The 18902-nt window shown below is 46.8% G+C and overlaps 1 protein-coding gene across 2 annotated transcripts in view; it reads left to right on the top strand.

The window, feature by feature from the left end:
• The first annotated feature begins 2675 nt into the window (after positions 1 to 2675).
• The window catches only part of LOC137900568 (troponin C, slow skeletal and cardiac muscles-like), a 17679-nt gene continuing 1452 nt past the window's right edge, over positions 2676 to 18902 (top strand). The window contains exons 1-5 of one of the 2 annotated variants that reach the window (XM_068744679.1): positions 2676 to 2773; positions 3419 to 3449; positions 18003 to 18149; positions 18332 to 18446; positions 18518 to 18654. In XM_068744679.1, coding sequence (XP_068600780.1) covers positions 2750 to 2773; positions 3419 to 3449; positions 18003 to 18149; positions 18332 to 18446; positions 18518 to 18654 — 454 coding nt within the window. In that variant the 5' untranslated portion in view covers positions 2676 to 2749. The remainder of the gene's footprint in view (positions 2774 to 3418; positions 3450 to 18002; positions 18150 to 18331; positions 18447 to 18517; positions 18655 to 18902) is intronic. The other variant, XM_068744687.1, reaches the window with a different exon arrangement.

The raw sequence follows: 18902 nt of genomic DNA, 5'->3' as shown, positions 1-18902 counted from the left end.
TGAGAGGGCGCAGGGGTGGAGTCCTTTTGGCTTTAACGTGTACAATATAACGTGTGGTAAAAGGTCTACAGCCTTAAAACATGTATAATAATTGTAAAAAAATGAATCTGACTGCTTCGCGGATTTCGCCTATTGCGGGTTATTTTTAGAACGTAACCCCCGCAATAAATGAGGGACCACTGTACAGTAATGCAATATTTACTGAGAACAATACTCTGTCATGGCAGTCAATGGAACCCAAAGGTATCGACCCTTTAAGGGCTGAATTCAAAATCACGCTGAAAATCAAAAGTAAAATATTAAAATCACACGTGGATCCGGGCTTTGCGGCTCTCCTGGACAGTCTGAGGCAGTTCTTGGTGCATCGGCTGCACCGACACAGAACATCTCAACTGGGTTTAGTTCAGTGGAATGTGAGGCCAGTAAAAACAAAAACAACGTTATCATCCGAGAGCTTCCGGAACATTCTGACCCCATGAGGCCAGTCATGGTTCTGCACCACAGGAACCCGGGCCCCTGCTCCAACCTAAGATCTGAGAGTCACTGAGGAGTCCATGCCGCTAGCCAACAGCAGTCAGACTTCCTTTGGCTCTGACATGGAGGTCGGAAGCGTGGAAGGGACAGAGATGGACTATCTCGTTTGAACGTTTTGTGAACTCGTTCGAACGAGATAGCGAAGTCTTTCGAAAGGAGTTACTAATTTGTTCAAACGACTTGTGGGCAGTTAGGCTAAATGCTAAAAACATTACCTTGTCCAATAATAAGGGTATTAGCTTGCACATGCGCACAACAGGCACTTTGCAGCCATCAGATACACACTGCCAGCAGATGAAGCTCGCCGTGTGAAGACGTTCGAGCGACATAGTCTCAACAGCGTCACTCCTACGCTTCCGAAGAGGTCAATGTGACCCTCCGAGCAGATGCCTCCCCCACACCATCCTGCTGCCTGCCGTGCCTAGCTCTCCTCGAAAGGGTTGTCTAGTCTTCAAGAAGATGAATCAATGTATGAATCTCCCCTTATAATTAAGGTTGCAGATCAATGAGTATTGGCTAAGACGGCAGCTTATCACAAGTCCAAGCTCGCCCGATATTGGATTGACCAGTTCTCCTGCATGTTTTTGGAGGTGGGTGGAAGCTGGGGAACCCGGAGAGCATCCATTCATGCACGGGGACAACAGATAAACTCTGCACAGAAAGGAGCTGTACCTGGAAGCTTCTTGCAGTGAGGCAACAGACGACGCTTGTTAGAAAGCTCTATCTCTAATAATAAATGCACAGTAGGCCAAAACGCAAGTGCGCCCCCAAATCTTAATACTATCTGCAATCCGGATCCGATCTAGATGAAATTCCGTGGTAAGATAGAGATCCTCACTCTACGGGATTGTGTCAAATCCCATAAACCTCAGTCAATAATCAACCAAGATATTGAGGAACAGATTTTCAAGCTCCCCTGACTGCAATGACTCTTCTGGATCCTCACTCAAATGTAACCATCTGTTCCTGGTAACATTCCCAACAGTTCCTGAAAATTAGATCGAGATCCGTCTGTACGTTTTTGAGTTATGTTGCTAAAAGTCAGAAAAAGATAAATGCCGGCAAAAACCGAGCGTCGTTGGCGGCGGCAATAAGCGCCAATCCGTATGGACCTGCGTAAAGGTCAGACGCTTGACCTCTGAGCTTACTGGACAGCCGTTACACAACAGCAGGTGCTCTCTGTCTGTCTTGCATGTTGGTAGCCTTACAACAGAGATTTATTACTGTATCCTTCCCTCACCCCGTATATTGGCAGAGGACTCCTATTTCTAGTCAAGGGCAACGTTCAGAATAGCCCTATCGGTGCATATTGTCACGCAGACATCCGATTCCGCTCGACGCACACGCTATAGACGTGGGGATTACATTAGATGGCGTTGTGAAAATGAAACATGTCGTTTCTCGCTATCTCGAAACAGCAGCTGCCCTTATACGCGTTCATATATGGAGGGGTTAGGAGTTCAAGAGTGACCAATCAGGTCGCTCCTTGTGATGCCATTATGGTTCTCCTACAGAGCTTTACCTTTGCTGTCTGAATGCCTCCAGAATGAGTTGATGTAGGCCGTCAGTCTTATTCATTAGGAGTAAGAAACAAACTTGTTTCATCGTTGAGATTTTGAAGCCGTGTGGACATTTTTTAGTCTTTAATGATATTATCTTTTTTTGCAGCGATGAGGTGAATTTTAAGTTGTGATCACAAAGTGTGGCGGCGTATCAATGAGTCACATTATAAGTGGCTAAGTGTCCACGGTCTTGAGGTGCAATGTCATTACGGGGAACCTGAGCTACCTCCACTGGGGGGGGGGGGGGGTTCTCAGTGCTGAACGGTAAACTTTGAATGCTCCCGCAGATGTTTTTTCAGCAAAACAGATGTCCCAAATCTCAGTTTTGCCCAGTATAGACCTTGTCGAGAAGTAGCTGTGATGAAAAGTGTCACTTTGAAGCCTGGACTTTCACGAGGATGAGCTGCGACAGCTTCTCCAGTTCGCTGCTGCGGTCGGTGTCGCTCTATTGTTGGGTGGATGCTGTTGTTTCCTATTTATAGAACTTTTCCCATCACTCCTCCCTCCATCACTCTTGGATTTTGTGGGAAGGGTCAGGAGCTTCTTCTTCTTTTTTTTGCCACCACCCCCACTCCCCTAACAATAAAGAGGAGCGGTGCAGATCTCGCTGGCTGTATTTGTATCTGTGAGGAAGACGGGAAGGAGCAGCAGCCATGGATGATGTCTATAAAGCAGCCGTGAGTACGGACGCCTCTGTTTCACGTCTGTGTCTGATGAGAACTCGCGTTGAGGTGCTGAGACTTCCAAAAGAGCCTGTGAATCCAACAGGGCTTTGAGAAACCTCTGAGGAACTCTTATTATGCATATTGAAACCATTTATCATGTTGAATACTGAGGTGCTGGTTGATGCAAGCATATTTTGTATTTTTGTTAGGCTTATTGGTAACATTAAGATTTAAGTCATAAATTAATATATTTGGTGGGGGGGGGGGGTTGAGTTTACACTTGGTGCAGGCCGCAGCTTCGGTCGGGGACCCCAAGGTCGTGTCCTTGTCGTCTCTGCGGAGGAATAACTGCGTGATTCGCGATGAGGAGCTGGCACTGGGATGGCTGCTGTGGTTAGTTCAGATGTCTGACTCACAATAGAGTAAAGAGCAGGTGGACAGTTCAGGCCGAAGAAGAGAAGAGACAGCTGGGCGCTATTAAAACACACGCGATCGCACACACACACACACACACACACACAAGCATAGCAAGTGAAGAAGGCTGTGTAGCATGGCAGTCGCTACAAATATTATCAGTGCGGCTACTGAAATTATTTTTGGCCTGCACAGCATTTAAAACATTTCCAGTATTCATCCATATTGTTTTCCTCTCTTTAGGTTGAAAACTTGACAGAGGAGCAGAAAAATGGTGAGGAAACGCCAACGGCTATGAATCTGTGTTAGTATTACCCCCATGAGCCATCCCTACTGCATACTGTAAGCTGACCCTGCAAGTACAAGTATGTACAGTTACTACTAACAATGGACCCTTGAAGCTTTGTTGACTTGGGCTGCAATTTGAAAAGGTGAACCATTCTAGGGGGGGGGGGGGCATGCATTGTTCTCTGTGTGTTATTGGGTTCGAGCACGTCTAGAATGGGCAAAGGCTGTCGATGCAGCTTTCGAAAGATGAATCTTTACATGTTGCTTTCATGAATTAGGCCCCGAGCCTCAAGAGAGCAGCTTCCTCTTTCCTGCGGACTCATTTCAATTCAGCAGGAAGCCGTCCACCCACCCACAAATATTTTACATCCATTTGATGACTGACTGTTTACCCCCACGCCTCTGTCATTCAGTTCAACTCACGTTTATTTATATAGTGCCAGAAAGCTCCGCCCCCCTGTCTGCTCTTGGAAATCTTTGGAACCAAGAGCAGGCCAGCATTTTGGGACCGCAGGGTCCTAGTGGGGCAATACGGGATAATCATCTCTGTAAGGTAAGGAGGGGCCTGGCTGTTGAGGGCTTTAAAAGTGAGTAAAAGGATTTTATATTAAATCCGTTCTCTAACAGGAAGCCAATGCAGAGACGCCAGAACAGGGGAAATGTGTTCTCTCAGTCTGGTTCCTGTTAGAACACGAGCTGCTGCATTCTGGATTAGCTGGAGATGTTTAATAGACCTTTTTGGGCAGCCGGACAGTAAGGAGTTGCAGTAGTCCAGTCTGGAAGTCACAAAAGCATGGACTATTTTTTCTGCATCTTTTCGGGTTAGTAGGTGCCTGACCTTTGAAATATTCCGAAGGTGAAAGAACGCAGTCCTTGAAATGTTCTTTATCTGGGACTGAAATGACAGGTCCTGATCAAAGATTACCCCCAGATTCTTGGCAGTGGTGCTGGTGGACACTGAGATGCCATCTAGTTCAACTACAACACTAGAACAAACATTTCTGAGATGCTTTGGCCCAAGAACCAGAACCTCAGTTTTATTTAGATTTAATAACAGGAAGTTCTCGGTCATCCAGGAGTTAATGTCCTTAAGGCACATCTGAAGTCTAACCAACTGATCGACTTTGTCTGGCTGAACTGACACGTATAATTGTGTGTCGTCTGCATAGCAGTGGAAATTTATGCTATGTTTCTTAATAATGTTACCTAAGGGAAGCATATACAGCGTGAACAGAATAGGTCCAAGCACTGAACCCTGTGGAACTCCATATTTAACTTCAGTGTACGTAGAAGATTCATCATGAACACGTACAAACTGAAATCTATCAGATAAATATGAACTAAACCAGTTCAATGCAGATCCTCTAACACCAACAGATTGTTCCAGCCTCTGTAACAGAATCTGATGATCTATTGTGTCAAAGGCTGCACTGAGATCTAATAAAATAAGCACGGAGACAAGTCCATTATCAGACGCTATTAAAGGTCATTGGTGACTTTAACTAATGCTGTCTCTGTGCTATGATGAGCTCTGAAACCCGACTGGAAAACCTCAAATAACTTATTGTCTTGTCAGAATTCACACAGCTGACTGGAAACTGCTTTCTCTAGAAGCTTTGACAGGAATGGAAGGTTTGAAATTGGCCGATAGTTAGCCGAGACATCAGGATCCAATGTTGGTTTTTTGAGAAGCGGTTTAATGACTGCTGTTTTAAAAGACTTGGTACATAGCCTGTGAGTAAGGATAAATTAATTATATTTAGCAAAGCAATACTAATTGAGGGGAAGACTTCTTTAAGTAGCTTAGTTGGGACCGGGTCTAAGAGACAAGTGCACGGTTTAGATGAGGCAACAGCTGCACTCATTTGCTGCAAGTTAATGGGGGTGAAGCTATCCAAGTAACTAGAAAAGACAATCAGAGATTGCAGACCCTCGCCTCCAAAAGACTATTGGATCTTGTGAGACAGTAAACAGGGCTTCCGGATCAGAGGGGCCAAACCTGCGCTAGCTTGCTGCTCCGGAATGGGAAAAGATACAACTACAACTGTAACATATATGAAACTAGAATGAACTATGAGTGTGCACACCAAATTTGAAGTCTCTAGCTCCAAAATCGAGGTCAGGATGGACTCCATTTTAGAACAAAAATTAGCTCTCAGATCCAGATTGTGATCCGGATCAACGCCATTCTCGGGGAGGACCGAGCCACGGACAGAACCTTGCTTGTGTAAAAAGTTCAAGTCGATTGGGTTACTAGTTTTGGGTTATGCGCGCGGACAGACAAACAAACAAACAGACAAACAAACAGACTATCAAGAGTGACAGCCGTATCTCTACTTCCATCACTCAGGGAGGGGTCAATGCCACACGAAGGCAGACGCTGATGAATGTCGTCCCTAATAAATTCGATTTTGGTACTGAAGAAGTTCATGAAATCTTCACTACTGAGACCTGTCGGAACAGAAGGGTCAACAGAGCTGGAGCTTTGTGTTAGCCTAGCTACGGTATCAGAGAGAAACCTTGGATTAGATTTGTTCTCTTCTATTAGAGATGAGTAATATGCTGCTCTAGCTTTGTGTTAGCCTAGCTACGGTGTCAGAGAGAAACCTTGGATTAGATTTGTTCTCTTCTATTAGAGATGAGTAATATGCTGCTCTAGCTTTGTGTTAGCCTAGCTACGGTGTCAGAGAGAAACCTAGGATTAGATTTGTTCTCTTCTATTAGAGATGAGTAATATGCTGCTCTAGCTTTGTGTTAGCCTAGCTACGGTGTCAGAGAGAAACCTTGGATTAGATTTGTTCTCTTCTATTAGAGATGAGTAATATGCTGCTCTAGCTTTGTGTTAGCCTAGCTACGGTGTCAGAGAGAAACCTTGGATTAGATTTGTTCTCTTCTATTAGAGATGAGTAATATGCTGCTCTAGCTTTGTGTTAGCCTAGCTACGGTGTCAGAGAGAAACCTTGGATTAGATTTGTTCTCTTCTATTAGAGATGAGTAATATGCTGCTCTAGCTTTGTGTTAGCCTAGCTACGGTGTCAGAGAGAAACCTTGGATTAGATTTGTTCTCTTCTATTAGAGATGAGTAATATGCTCCTCTTGCCTTGCGGAGCGTCTTCCTGTACATTTTGAGGCTGTTTTTCCAGATTAAACAAGACTCCTCCAATTTAGTTGAGCGCCATATTCTCTCCAGTCTTCTGGCTGTTTGCTTTAACAATCTAATCTCAGAATTGAACCACAGAGCTTTCCTTTTTGGTTTTAGTTTTTTAATTCTTAAGGGGGCGATGGAGTCAAGCGTCGTGCGCATCAAGTCCCCAGCACCACCTACAAGATGATCTATGTGGGAGGGGCTAAAGTTACCACACGACTCCTCAGTAATGTTAAGGCTTGATAAAGAGTTTAATGCTGATGGGATCACTTCTCTGAATTTAGCAATAGCACCATCAGACAGACATCTAGTCAAGGCTGTTCTGTTTGATGGAACGTAGTCCAATAATACAAACGTAAAAGTGATGAACTTGTGGTCTGATAAAAAAGGGTTCAGTGGAAATACAATTAATTGATCAATATCAATACCATACGTGAGAACCAGATCCAAGGTATGATTAAAGCTGTGGGCGGGTTCTTTCACTCTCTGGGAGGAGCCAATTGAGTCCAGTAATGAGAGGAAGGCAGTAGCAAGGCAGTCGTCACTGACATCTACATGAATGTTAAAATCTCCCACAACAAGTATCTGTTCTGCTTTCAGAACTAAGATTGTTAAAAATTCTGAAAAGTCTGACATGAAATCAGAGTCTGGGCCTGGAGGGCGGTAAACTATAACAATCAGGACTGGCTGGCTTGATTTCCATGTTGGAAGTGACAGACTAAGAATAAGACTCTCAAAGGAGGTATAGTTTAATTTAGGTTTAGGGTTAATCTGGAGTAGTGTTGTGCGATTCCTGAACGAATCGTTCAAAACCCGTGATTCACTTTACTGAATCATGAGTCATGATTCTTCTTCCCCACTGAGTCGTTCACTGACTCGTCCCTGCTACCGCTAGTTAGCTGCACAGCTAACTGAAGACACCAATCAGTATATTACTGCTGTTCTAACATACCTTGTAGAAACATGTCGAGTTAATCACTGTAATTGTGAGAAAAGCATCGATTCATGTTTTTTTAATGAACTACCAATTCCCCTGGTGAACCGTCCCACTCGCTACAAGCTAGCATCAGCTCAGCTGCGCTCACAACAAGAGAGTGGTTCAGTGAGTCGCTCACCCCTCCCTTCCTGCAGCACATACAACGAGTCACTGAGCCGGACTCACGTATGAGTCACTGAGTCCGGACTCACTAACCCGCTTTCAGCGGCAGCAGCCACTCGACTCGAGCCTGGGGGGGCCCTTCCTCACCGGAGCCGAGGGGCTGCTGCCCCGCCCGTTCTGTTTGTCTCATAAGGATCAATAAGAGACTAAAGTAAAATCGATATTCAGTCAGTTAGTCCACTGATTATTCTGAAGATAAACTTTAGTGTCCGGACTTAACAGAAACTATTTAATGCCGCCTTTTTATTACAGTATATAATTAAAATTAAAAAATATATTTTTGGAATATTGGCGGAAACATAATAAATAAAAATAAAGATGTAAAACTTTTTTATTTAATGCTTTTGCACAAGTGTATTGTATACTATATGTATTTTTAGTCTAATGCTGCACTGTTTGAACACATTTTTTGCTTTTGTATTTATATTTAATTTATGCAGAGAACAAAAAAGAAATATGTTTTTTCCCTTTCAGAACTCCTGATCTTTCCCTCTTTTCCCTCAATGACATTTATTCTTTCCCTGTTTCAATCAGCCATTTTAGCAGCATCAATTGGTAGCAGGTGAAACTTGTATTCACAGTATATTTCTATGTACCTTCTGGGTAACTGACTCAGTGACTCAAATGACTCAAATGAATCGATTCACTTTAGTGAGTGATTCATTCAAACCCGATTCAGTAAAAAGAATCATAGTTCCCATCACTAATCTGGAGCTCCGAGTTATGGATGGCTCCAACTCCACCTCCTCGGCCGGCGTCTCCAGAAATTACCATAATTTAACATAACTGGGAGGCGTGGCTTCATTTAAACTGAAATGATCTTCAGGACCCAGCCAGGTTTCTGTCAAACAGAAAATATCTACATGCTGATCTGAGATCAGATCATTTATTAAAAATGCCTTCGACGCCAGAGAGCGAACATTTAAAAGTCCACATTTAATGGTTTTACTATTATTAATTTCTGTGGCGGCAGTTTTTATTTTTACAAGGTTTTCAGGAGTAACACCTCTCCTGTATAATTTAACAACCTTGGGGGGGCAGACACCATCTCTATGGGGTTCTGGGTGGGTGACCGATCTAGAGCAGTGTTTCCCAACCGGTGTGCCGCGAGAGATCGTTAGGTGTGCCTTGAGAAATGTTCCAATATCACCAATTTTTTTTTTTTTTCCTAATATCACCTGATTAACATTGTCGGTGTCTGTGCTGTAATAAAGTGTGTTCCGCCCGTAGATCGCTCTTCAGACCTGAGCACGGTGTCGCTCTGTTCCTCTCTGCCGCTAACTCTAGTACAGCAGCTTCTCCTTGCACTTCAAAATAAGAGCGCACACTTCAAAATAAATGCCACGCAACTGCGCTGCATTTAGAGTGTGGCAAATTAAAAAAAACGCATTTATTAAAAAACAGAAAACAAATATTTCCCCTAAAACCAGTTCTTCATGCCTTGGCTTTTGCCTACTCTACACTTTGTGAGCGCTTCGGTTCCCCTTTAAGGAGGGTCATCCTCAGTGGCAGTTTGGGATCACAGCAAGACGAGCAAGTGACAGTGATGGAGACGTTTTTGAGAAGAGAAAATGTACCGTATTTTCACGACCTTATGACGCACCTGGTGATTCGGCGCAGTCTTATTAACAGCTGATTTTTCAGTATTTCAAACGTACAAAGGGCGCGCGGATCAAAAGGCGCCGGCATGATAGGTGCGCAAAATAAAGCAGGCGCAAAACTGAGTTTGGTACTCACATCTTTAATCGTCATCAATCAAACAAGCATACTAGTGCGCGTTTTAAAAAATAGAGCCGGAGCAAAACAGAGTCATTAATCAAACCCATCAAAGTCCTCATCCTCTGTTTCTGTATTGAACAGCTGCGCTAGATCTCCGTCAAACATGCCGGGCTCCCTTTCTTCATTGCCAGTCTCTTTTCGTGCCGTGCGGAAATGAAGCGAACAACAATGCTAGCAGACAGTTAGCCGAAGCAGCTACAATCCAGTCAAATGGTGGCGCTGCGCTGCCTTCCACTCTGAGTGGAACTGTGTTCTCCTTCTGTCGTTCAGCGCTCCCACGCAGCTCGCAGTTTAACGTTGCGCGGTTGGAGTTCTTTGGTTAATCCACCGGGGATGATGATGATAAGATAGCTTGCTAGTTAGCCCGCTAGCGCGTTAGCTAGCTTCACTCCGGTTTAGACCGTATCGGTGAGATCGCCGCGCACGGAGTCGCCGATCGCAGGAGCCGAGTTGCTGCAGGTCGTCTTGTTGCTTCCTCCGCTTCCTCCATGGAGTCATTAATGCTGGATTCTCTCTCCGCTGCTCTATTCCCGTGTTCTGCTGCGGGACCGACAGCCTCCTTAGCTTAGCATCGGCAGATATCACTCCGCGAGGCGCCTGACTGAGTCCGCCTTACAACAACAAATAGGCCGCGCGGACCAATGGACGCGCGGCACATTTTGAAAAAAATCTAAGACTTTTAGGCGCGTCCTATGGGTGTGAAAATACGGTAAATGCCGAACAGGACCCTGGACAAAATCCAGACCCAGATGAAGGCCCTAGTATGAGTGGTCGACAAAAGAATAAAGAAAAGACGGTGAGCTCGAGGCAATACAGCGAAAGCTATCTTTCATTTGGATTTACTTTCACTGGGGATGCAACGGCACCGACTCCGCTGGGCTTGGTGTGTGGTGAGAAGCTATCCGATAACTCCATGGTGCCAAGCAAGCCCAAACGCCGTCTCCAAACGGAACACCCTCCGTTCAGAACAAGCCAATGGACTATTTCGTACGCTTACGTACAAACAATGAGAACTCTTTTTAGAGAAACCACAAAGGTAAAGGAAAGAGGCCTCAAAGCTAGCTACCTTGTTGCTGAACTTGTAGCTAAATCAAAAAGTCCCACACTGTGGCAGAAACATTCATACTGCCAGCTTGTAAAGGTAAACGAGATGCTCGGCCCTGACGCGGCCACAGAGATAGCTAAAGTGCCTGTCAAATAACACAATTGCCAGACATATTGATGACATGTCTGCGGATATCGAAACTGTTGTTTAAGAAAAGATGCGCATCAGTAATAAATTTGCCTTGCAACTTGATGAGTTGACGGAAATTAGTGGACATTGTCAGCTCTTGGCCAACGTGTGTTTTGTGGATGGAGAAGCCATGAGAGAAAACTTCCTATTTTGCAAGGCACTGCCAGAAAAATCTACAGGAGAGGAAATATTTCGGGTCATGTCGGAATATCTTGACCAAGGAGGACTTTCGTGGGAACGAGAAAGTGCATGATTGCAAAACTCCTGCTGCAATGTGTGAGGTGATTTGCACACATTTGAAAACTCTTGAGGAGAAGTTGTCATTTTATTTCTCTTCAGCCTCCACAGAATGCTTTGACTGGGTTAGGAACCCATACAGCTCAGCATCCGGTGCTGGAAAGGACCTGGTTCCTCAGAGACGCAGCTGTCTCTATCGCCCCCGTGGTAACCCATCTGATAAATTTATCCATCAATCAGTGCCACGTCCCACAGGAATTCAAGACGGCGCGGGTTATCCCTCTGTATAAAAAAGGAAACAAATTAGAACCTGGCAACTACCGCCCTGTTTCCATCCTTTGTTCCATCTCAAAGGTTATGGAGAGAATAATCCAGGAGCAAATCAACCGCTACCTCGCCGAGCATAGCCTGCTCTTTGAATTCCAATCGGGCTTCAGAACATCCCACTCCACTGACACGTGCCTCATATATCTGACCGACTACGTCAAGCGTGAAGTAGACTCGGGCAAATACTGCGGCATGGTCATGCTGGACCTCCAGAAGGCCTTTGACACCGTTAACCCTTCAATCCTATTGAATAAACTAGGGACGATTGGTTCTGATAGCACATCAATAAAATGGATGAAATCGTACCTAGAGGGACGAGAACAAATGGTGGACATAAACGGAACCTTGTCCTTGTCCCTCCCGGTGAGCTGTGGGGTTCCTCCAGGCAGCATTCTAGGGCCGTTACTGTTCCTCCTATACATTAACGACATGAATGCTGCCTGTAACTGCAAATTGTTCCTGTTTGCTGATGACTCAGCACTCCTGATTTCGGGAGAGGACAAAGTGCAGGTTGAGGAAGCTCTCAGCTCTGAGGTCACCAGAATCCGTACTTGGCTTACGGATAACAAACTGTCACTACATCTTGGTAAAACCGAATCGATTCTTTTTGGGTCTAAACACTCTCTACGTGAGATAAATGTTAATGATTTCAAGGTCACAGTACAGTAATCTCGAGCAAAGAAGAGATTACCTATTTGGGCTGTGTTCTTGACAAATACCTGTCTGGCGATAGCATGGCAACTAAGGTGATCAAAAAAGTCAATCAGAGAACAAGATTTTTGGGCAGAATGTCTGCTTTTGTCAACAAAAGTGCTCTCCGGACTCTTGCTGGAGTCCTCGTTCAGCCCCTCTTTGACTATGCTAGCACCTCCTGGTATTCAAACATCAAAGTGTCCCTGAAAAACAGGCTCCAAACCTCCCAAAACAAACTGATTTGGCTACTCCTCAATCTGGGGCCCATGACCCACCTTCTTCCTGGACATTTTGCTAGCCTAAAATGGCTCAGGGTAGAAGACAGGGGTAAACGACTCAAAATGGGATTGGCATTTAAAATAGTCAATGCAGCTCTGCCCTCAGTCCCCTCAATCCCTGCATACCTGAATAAACACCTCCACAGATTTAGTGACACCCACAGCCACAACACTAGAGGGAGCTCAAACAACAACCTGATTACCCCCTCCTATAGGACTAACATGGGTAAATCATCTTTTTACAATACTGCCCCCCAAGGGTGGAACTGTTTGACTCCTGCCCTCAAAACATGCACCTTTTTGGCCTCCTTCAAAACGGCCCTAAAAATACACCTTTTAGGGGGACAGAAACGGAGATAGTCATCACGACTCTCTCCGGATCAACCCCCCCCCCCCCTTTTTTTGTCCACCTACGTTGCACATATTAATTGCCTTAGTAATTTATTGTAATTTATGTAAGTTATTTATTGTCATTCATTGTCATTTTGCATCAGTGGTGTAATTTATTTTAGATTAATTGTTAGTTTGCATCGGCGGTGTAAAATCATTTTATTTTTATTTTTCTAATGTTACGTTGCATCAATTGAATTATTGAATATTGGTTTTATTTTTATTTGTATTGTTAAATTTGTATTGTTAATTGTGGATGATTTATGTACGAAGGACTTTCAACGGAAACAAGACCGCAAGGGCTTTTTTGAAATGCTCCTCTTAGACAGGATGTTTGACTTTATTTGTACTGTAATACATGCTACTGTGTGACTGTACTTGTACTCTAACATTCTATCTAATAAATGTATTCATTCATTCACCTGACTTTAAAGGAGCAAGAGGAACTCACTGAACTGAAACAAGATGGTGGCTTAAAGCTAAACTTTGCTGATCTTCCTTTGGACAGTTTTTGCTTATCTGTTGCCAAGGAGTTCCCCGTTCTAGCCAACAAAGCTATTTTGACATTGCTCCCGTTTTCAACCACATATCAGTGTGAGCTGAGCTTCTCAAGCTCGACGGCGATAAAAACTAAAAACAGAGAGACTGAGAGCTGTTGAGAAAGAGCTTCGTGTGTGTCTTTCTCCCATTACTGCAGGATATCCATTTTGTGTTCATCCAAACAGCCCCAGGTTTCCATCCATCCATCCATTTTCTTCCGCTTATCCGGGGCCGGGTCGCGGGGGCAGCAGCCTAAGCAGGGAAACCCAGACTTCCCTCTCCCCGGCCACTTCATCTAGCTCTTCCGGGGGGATCCCGAGGCGTTCCCAGGCCAGCCGAGAGACATAGTCTCTCCAGCGTGTCCTGGGTCTTCCCCGTGGTCTCCTCCCGGTGGGACGTGCCCTGAACACCTCACCAGGGAGGCGTTCAGGAGGCATCCTGAATAGATGTCCGAGCCACCTCATCTGGCCCCTCTCAACGCGGAGGAGCAGCGGCTCTACTCCGAGCTCCTCCCGGATGACTGAGCTTCTCACCCTATCTCTAAGGGAGAGCCCAGCCACCCTACGGAGGAAGCTCATTTCAGCCGCTTGTACCCGGGATCTCGTTCTTTCGGTCACTACCCAAAGCTCGTGACCATAGGTGAGGGTAGGAATGAAGATCGACCGGTAAATCGAGAGTTTCGGCTCAGCTCTCTCTTCACCATGACGGATCTGTGCAGAGTCCGCATCACTGCAGACGCTGCACCGATCCGTCTGTCGATCTCTCGCTCCATTCTTCCCTCACTCGTGAACATGACCCCGAGGTACTTGAACTCCTCCACTTGGGGCAGGATCTCCTCCCCGACCTGGAGGGTGCACTCCACCCTTTTCCGACTGAGAACCATGGCCTTGGATTTGGAGGTGCTGATTCTCATCCCGGCCGCTTCACATGCGGCTGCGAACCGATCCAGTGAGAGCTGGAGGGCACGGCCTGATGAAGCCAACAGGATCACATCGTCTGCAAACAGCAGCGATCCAATCCTGAGGTCACCAAACCGAACCCCCTCAACGCCCTGGCTGCACCTAGAAATTCTGTCCATAAAAGTTACGAACAGAATCGGTGACAAAGGGCAGCCCTGGCGGAGTCCAACCCGCACTGGAAATAGGTCCGACTTATTGCCAGCAATGCGGACCAAGCTCTGGCACCGGTCATATAGGGAGCGGACACCCCGTATGAGGGGGTCCGACACCCCATACTCCCGGAGCACCCCCCACAGGACTCCCCGAGGGACACGGTCAAATGCCTTCTCCAAATCCACAAAACACATGTGGACTGGTTGGGCAAACTCCCATGCACCCTCAAGGACCCTGCCGAGGGTGTAGAGCTGGTCCACAGTTCCACGGCCAGGACGAAAACCACATTGCTCCTCCTGAATCCGAGGTTCAACTATCCGGCGGACCCTCCTCTCCAGTACCCCTGAATAGACCTTACCAGGGAGGCTGAGGAGTGTGATCCCTCTGTAGTTGGAACACACCCTCCGGTCCCCCTTCTTATAAAGAGGGACCACCACCCCGGTCTGCCAATCCAGAGGCACTGCCCCCGATGTCCATGCAATGTTGCAGAGTCGTGTCAACCATGACAGCCCTACAACATCCAGAGCCTTAAGGGACTCCGGGCAGATCTCATCCACCCCCGGGGCCCTGCCACCGAGGAGCTTTTTGACTACCTCGGCAACCTCGGCCCCAGAGATAGAGGAGCTCACCCCCGAGTCCCCAGGCCCTGCTTCCTCACTGGAAGGCATGTCGGTGGGATTGAGGAGGTCTTCAAAGTAGTCCCTCCACCGATCTACGACGTCTCGAGTCGAGGTCAGCAGCGCACCATCCCCACCATACACAGTGTTGACCGTGCACTGCTTCCCCCTCCTGAGATGCCGGATGGTGGCCCAGAACCTCTTCGAAGCCGTCCGGAAGTCGTTTTCCATGGCCTCACCGAACTCCTCCCATGCCCGGGTTTTTGCCTCAGCAACCGCGGTAGCTGCACTCCGCTTGGTCTGTCGGTACCTGTCAGCTGCCTCCGGAGTCCCACAGGCCAAAAGGGCCTGGTAGGACTCCTTCTTCAGCTTGACGGCATCCCTCACCACCGGTGTCCACCAAGAGGTCTTGGGATTGCCGCCACGACAGGCACCGACCACCTTACGGCCACAGCACCGATCGGCCGCTTCAACAATGGAGGCACGAAACATAGTCCACTCGGACTCAATGTCCCCTGCCTCCCCCGGTACATGGTCGAAGTTCTCCCGGAGGTGGGAGTTAAAACTCCTTCTGACAGGAGATTCTGCCAGACGTTCCCAACAGACCCTCACAATACGTTTGGGCCTGCCAGGTCTGTCCGGCATCCTCCCCCACCATCGGAGTTGGCTCACCACCAGGTGATGGTCGGTTGACAGCTCCGCCCCTCTCTTCACCCGAGTGTCCAAGACATGCGGCCGCAAGTCCGGTGAGACGACTACAAAGTCGATCATCGAACTGCGGCCTAGGGTGTCCTGGTGCCAAGTGCACATATGGACACCCTTATGCTTGAACATGGTGTTTGTTATGGACAATCTGTGACGAGCACAGAAGTCCAATAACAAAACACCACTCGGATTCCGATCAGGGGGGCCATTCCTCCCAATCACACCCCTCCAGGTCTCACTTTCATTGCCAACATGGGCGTTGAAGTCCCCCAACAGAACGAGGGAATCCCCAGAAGGAGCACTCTCCAGTACCCCCTCCAGGGACTCCAAAAAGGGTGGATACTCTGAACTGCTGTTTGGACCATAGGCACAAACAACAGTCAGGTTCCGTCCCCCCACCCGAAGGCGGAGGGAAGCTACCCTCTCATTTATTGGAGTAAACTCCAACATACAGGCACTGAGCCGGGGGGCAATAAGTATTGCCACCCCTGCCCGGCGCCTCTCACCAGTGGCAACTCCAGAGTGGAAGAGAGTCCAACCCCTCTCAAGAAGGGTGGTTCCGGAGCCCTTGCTGTGTGTCGAGGTGAGGCCAACTATATCCAGTCGGAACTTCTCAACCTCGCACACCAGCTCAGGCTCCTTCCCCGCCAGAGAGGTGACATTCCACGTCCCTAGAGCTAGTTTCTGGAGCCGAGGGTCGGACCGCCAAGGTCCCCGCCTTCGGCTGCCGCCCAGCTCACATTGCACCCGACCCCTCTGGTCCCTCCTATGGGTGGTGAGCCCACGGGAGGAAGGTCCCACGTAGCTTCTTCGGGCTATGCCCGACCGGGCTCCATGGGTGAAGACCCGGCCACCAGGCGCTCGCCATCGTGCCCCACCCCCAGGCCTGGCTCCAGGAGGGGGCCCCGGTGACCCGCGTCCGGGCAAGGGAAGCCCAGGACCAATTATTGTATTCATCATGAGGGTTCTTTGAGCCACCCTTTGTCTGGTCCCTCCCCTAGGACCTGTTTGCCATGGGTGACCCTACCAGGGGCATATAGCCCCGGACAACTGAGCTCCTAGGATCATCGGGACACGCAAACCCCTCCACCACGATAAGGTGGCAGCTCAGGGAGGGGCCCCAGGTTTCCCACTAAGTATAAATACATGAAAAAACTATATTATTAAATATATGTATTATAATAAAGGTCATCTAATCGAATATGTACTGTTAGAGCGTCATTTTGGTTGGTGGTGTGCCCCAGGATTTTGTAAATGTAAAAAATGTGCCACGGCTCAAAAAAGGTTGGGAAACACTGCTTTAGAGGACGCTCAGAGATGGGTGTAGGACTACATCTCTGATTCCTGATCCCGACTCTGGATTACATCTCTGACTCCTGGTCCCGACTCTGGACTACATATCTGTCTCCTGGTCCTGACTCTGGACTACATCTCTATCATTGACTACGCACCCACGAAGGAGAACAAGAACCGGAAGAGGGGTTAGAAAAACCCGAACAACTTCTTACACATTTCGCTGTCAGTGAAGGAGGCAGAGGAGAAGCTAAAGATTTGACACACTGAGGCGGTGCTAAAAGCTGTTCAATAGCTAGCTTATTAAACTTATTAAATCAAAGGAAAACTGCCCAAAAAAGTTGTGAAATTGGTGGAGCTAATCCGCTATCAATGAATATGACAAGTAGCGATTAAATTTATGTGGAAAAAGAACAGAAAGTGTGAAAGATTGTACAGCGGCAGAGAGAACACAACCAAGCCTTGAAACAAGCAAACAGGAAGTGACACAATACGCTCACCGGGGTACGAGAGAGAGAGAGGGAGAGAGAGAGAGAGAGAGCGTTTTGGCCTACTGTGCATTTATTATTAGAAATAGAGATTTCTAACAAGCGTCGTCTTAAGTATCATTATTACATTTTGGTCTGCTGAATTGATCATTGTGAATATCAGCTTAGTGATACCTATAACATGTGTAATAACTGTCGAGCCTCTCCCTGGTTGCCATGGTGACCGCTTCCAGCAGCCCCGTGACCCACAAGGTGGACGAGCAGCTGAAGACGAGACGATGGCGGGACAACTGTTTCTAAAGTGTTCTAATTAGTTCAGATAGATTTTCAACGAGATGGAAAGCCATTTAGTCCGTAGGAGTTATTGATTGGAATACGCAAATAATTACTGTGCGTACGGGAAGGTTAAGTATTTCTAATGACCTTTCAACTGAATACCTGTCTGTTCTCTCAATATAATCATTGTGTTATGATAATAAAAAAGATCCTCATCTTAAAATGAGGAGCCTTGTCACAAATAACCGCTGCTGTGTCCCTTGTAGAGTTTAAGGCTGCGTTTGACATCTTCATCCAGGATGCAGAGGACGGCTGCATCAGCACCAAAGAGCTGGGGAAGGTGATGAGGATGCTGGGACAGAACCCCACCCCTGAAGAATTGCAGGAGATGATTGATGAGGTGGATGAGGATGGTATGTGAGCGTCCGTCACGTCTCACCGAGCTGCATTGCTGCGTCTTTCCTTCAGTGGAAGGAAACGTTTGAACAATGTTAAAGGAACTTGAGTGTACATGTCACCCGGAACGTTTATTTGTAGACTTAAAATGAACACGATCGATGGATATGAAGTGTGTAAGGGTGGCTGATTTTCGCAGGCAGTGGAACAGTAGACTTCGATGAGTTCTTGGTTATGATGGTCCGCTGTATGAAGGAGGAGAGCAAAGGGAAACCAGAGGAGGAGCTGGCGGAGCTGTTCCGCATGTTTGACAAGTAGGTGCCCTTGAGACTGCTACTTGCTGCACGGGCCAGTCACATGACTAACGGCGCCGGTGTGCACCAAGGAACGGAGACGGCTACATAGACTTAGAGGAGCTGAAGAACATGCTCGAGTCGACTGGAGAGGCCATCACAGAAGACGATATCGAGGAGCTGATGAAGGACGGGGACAAAAACAACGATGGAAAAATCGATTATGATGGTACGACTCACCTATCTATCTATCTATCATGTATCTATCTATCTATCTACCCATCTATCTATCTATCTATCTATCTATCTATCTATCTATCTATCTATCTATCTATCTACCCATCTATCTATCTATCTATCTATCTATCTATCTATCTATCTATCTATCTATCTATCTATCTATCTATCTATCTATCTATCTATCTATCTATCTATCATCTATCTATCATCTATCTATCTATCTATCATCTATCTATC

Source organism: Brachionichthys hirsutus, chromosome 2 (genome assembly GCF_040956055.1).
Source record: "Brachionichthys hirsutus isolate HB-005 chromosome 2, CSIRO-AGI_Bhir_v1, whole genome shotgun sequence".
Taxonomy (NCBI): domain Eukaryota; kingdom Metazoa; phylum Chordata; class Actinopteri; order Lophiiformes; family Brachionichthyidae; genus Brachionichthys; species Brachionichthys hirsutus.
The sequence above is the reverse complement of the archived record's forward strand: the minus strand, read 5'-3'. Positions and strand labels throughout refer to the sequence as shown.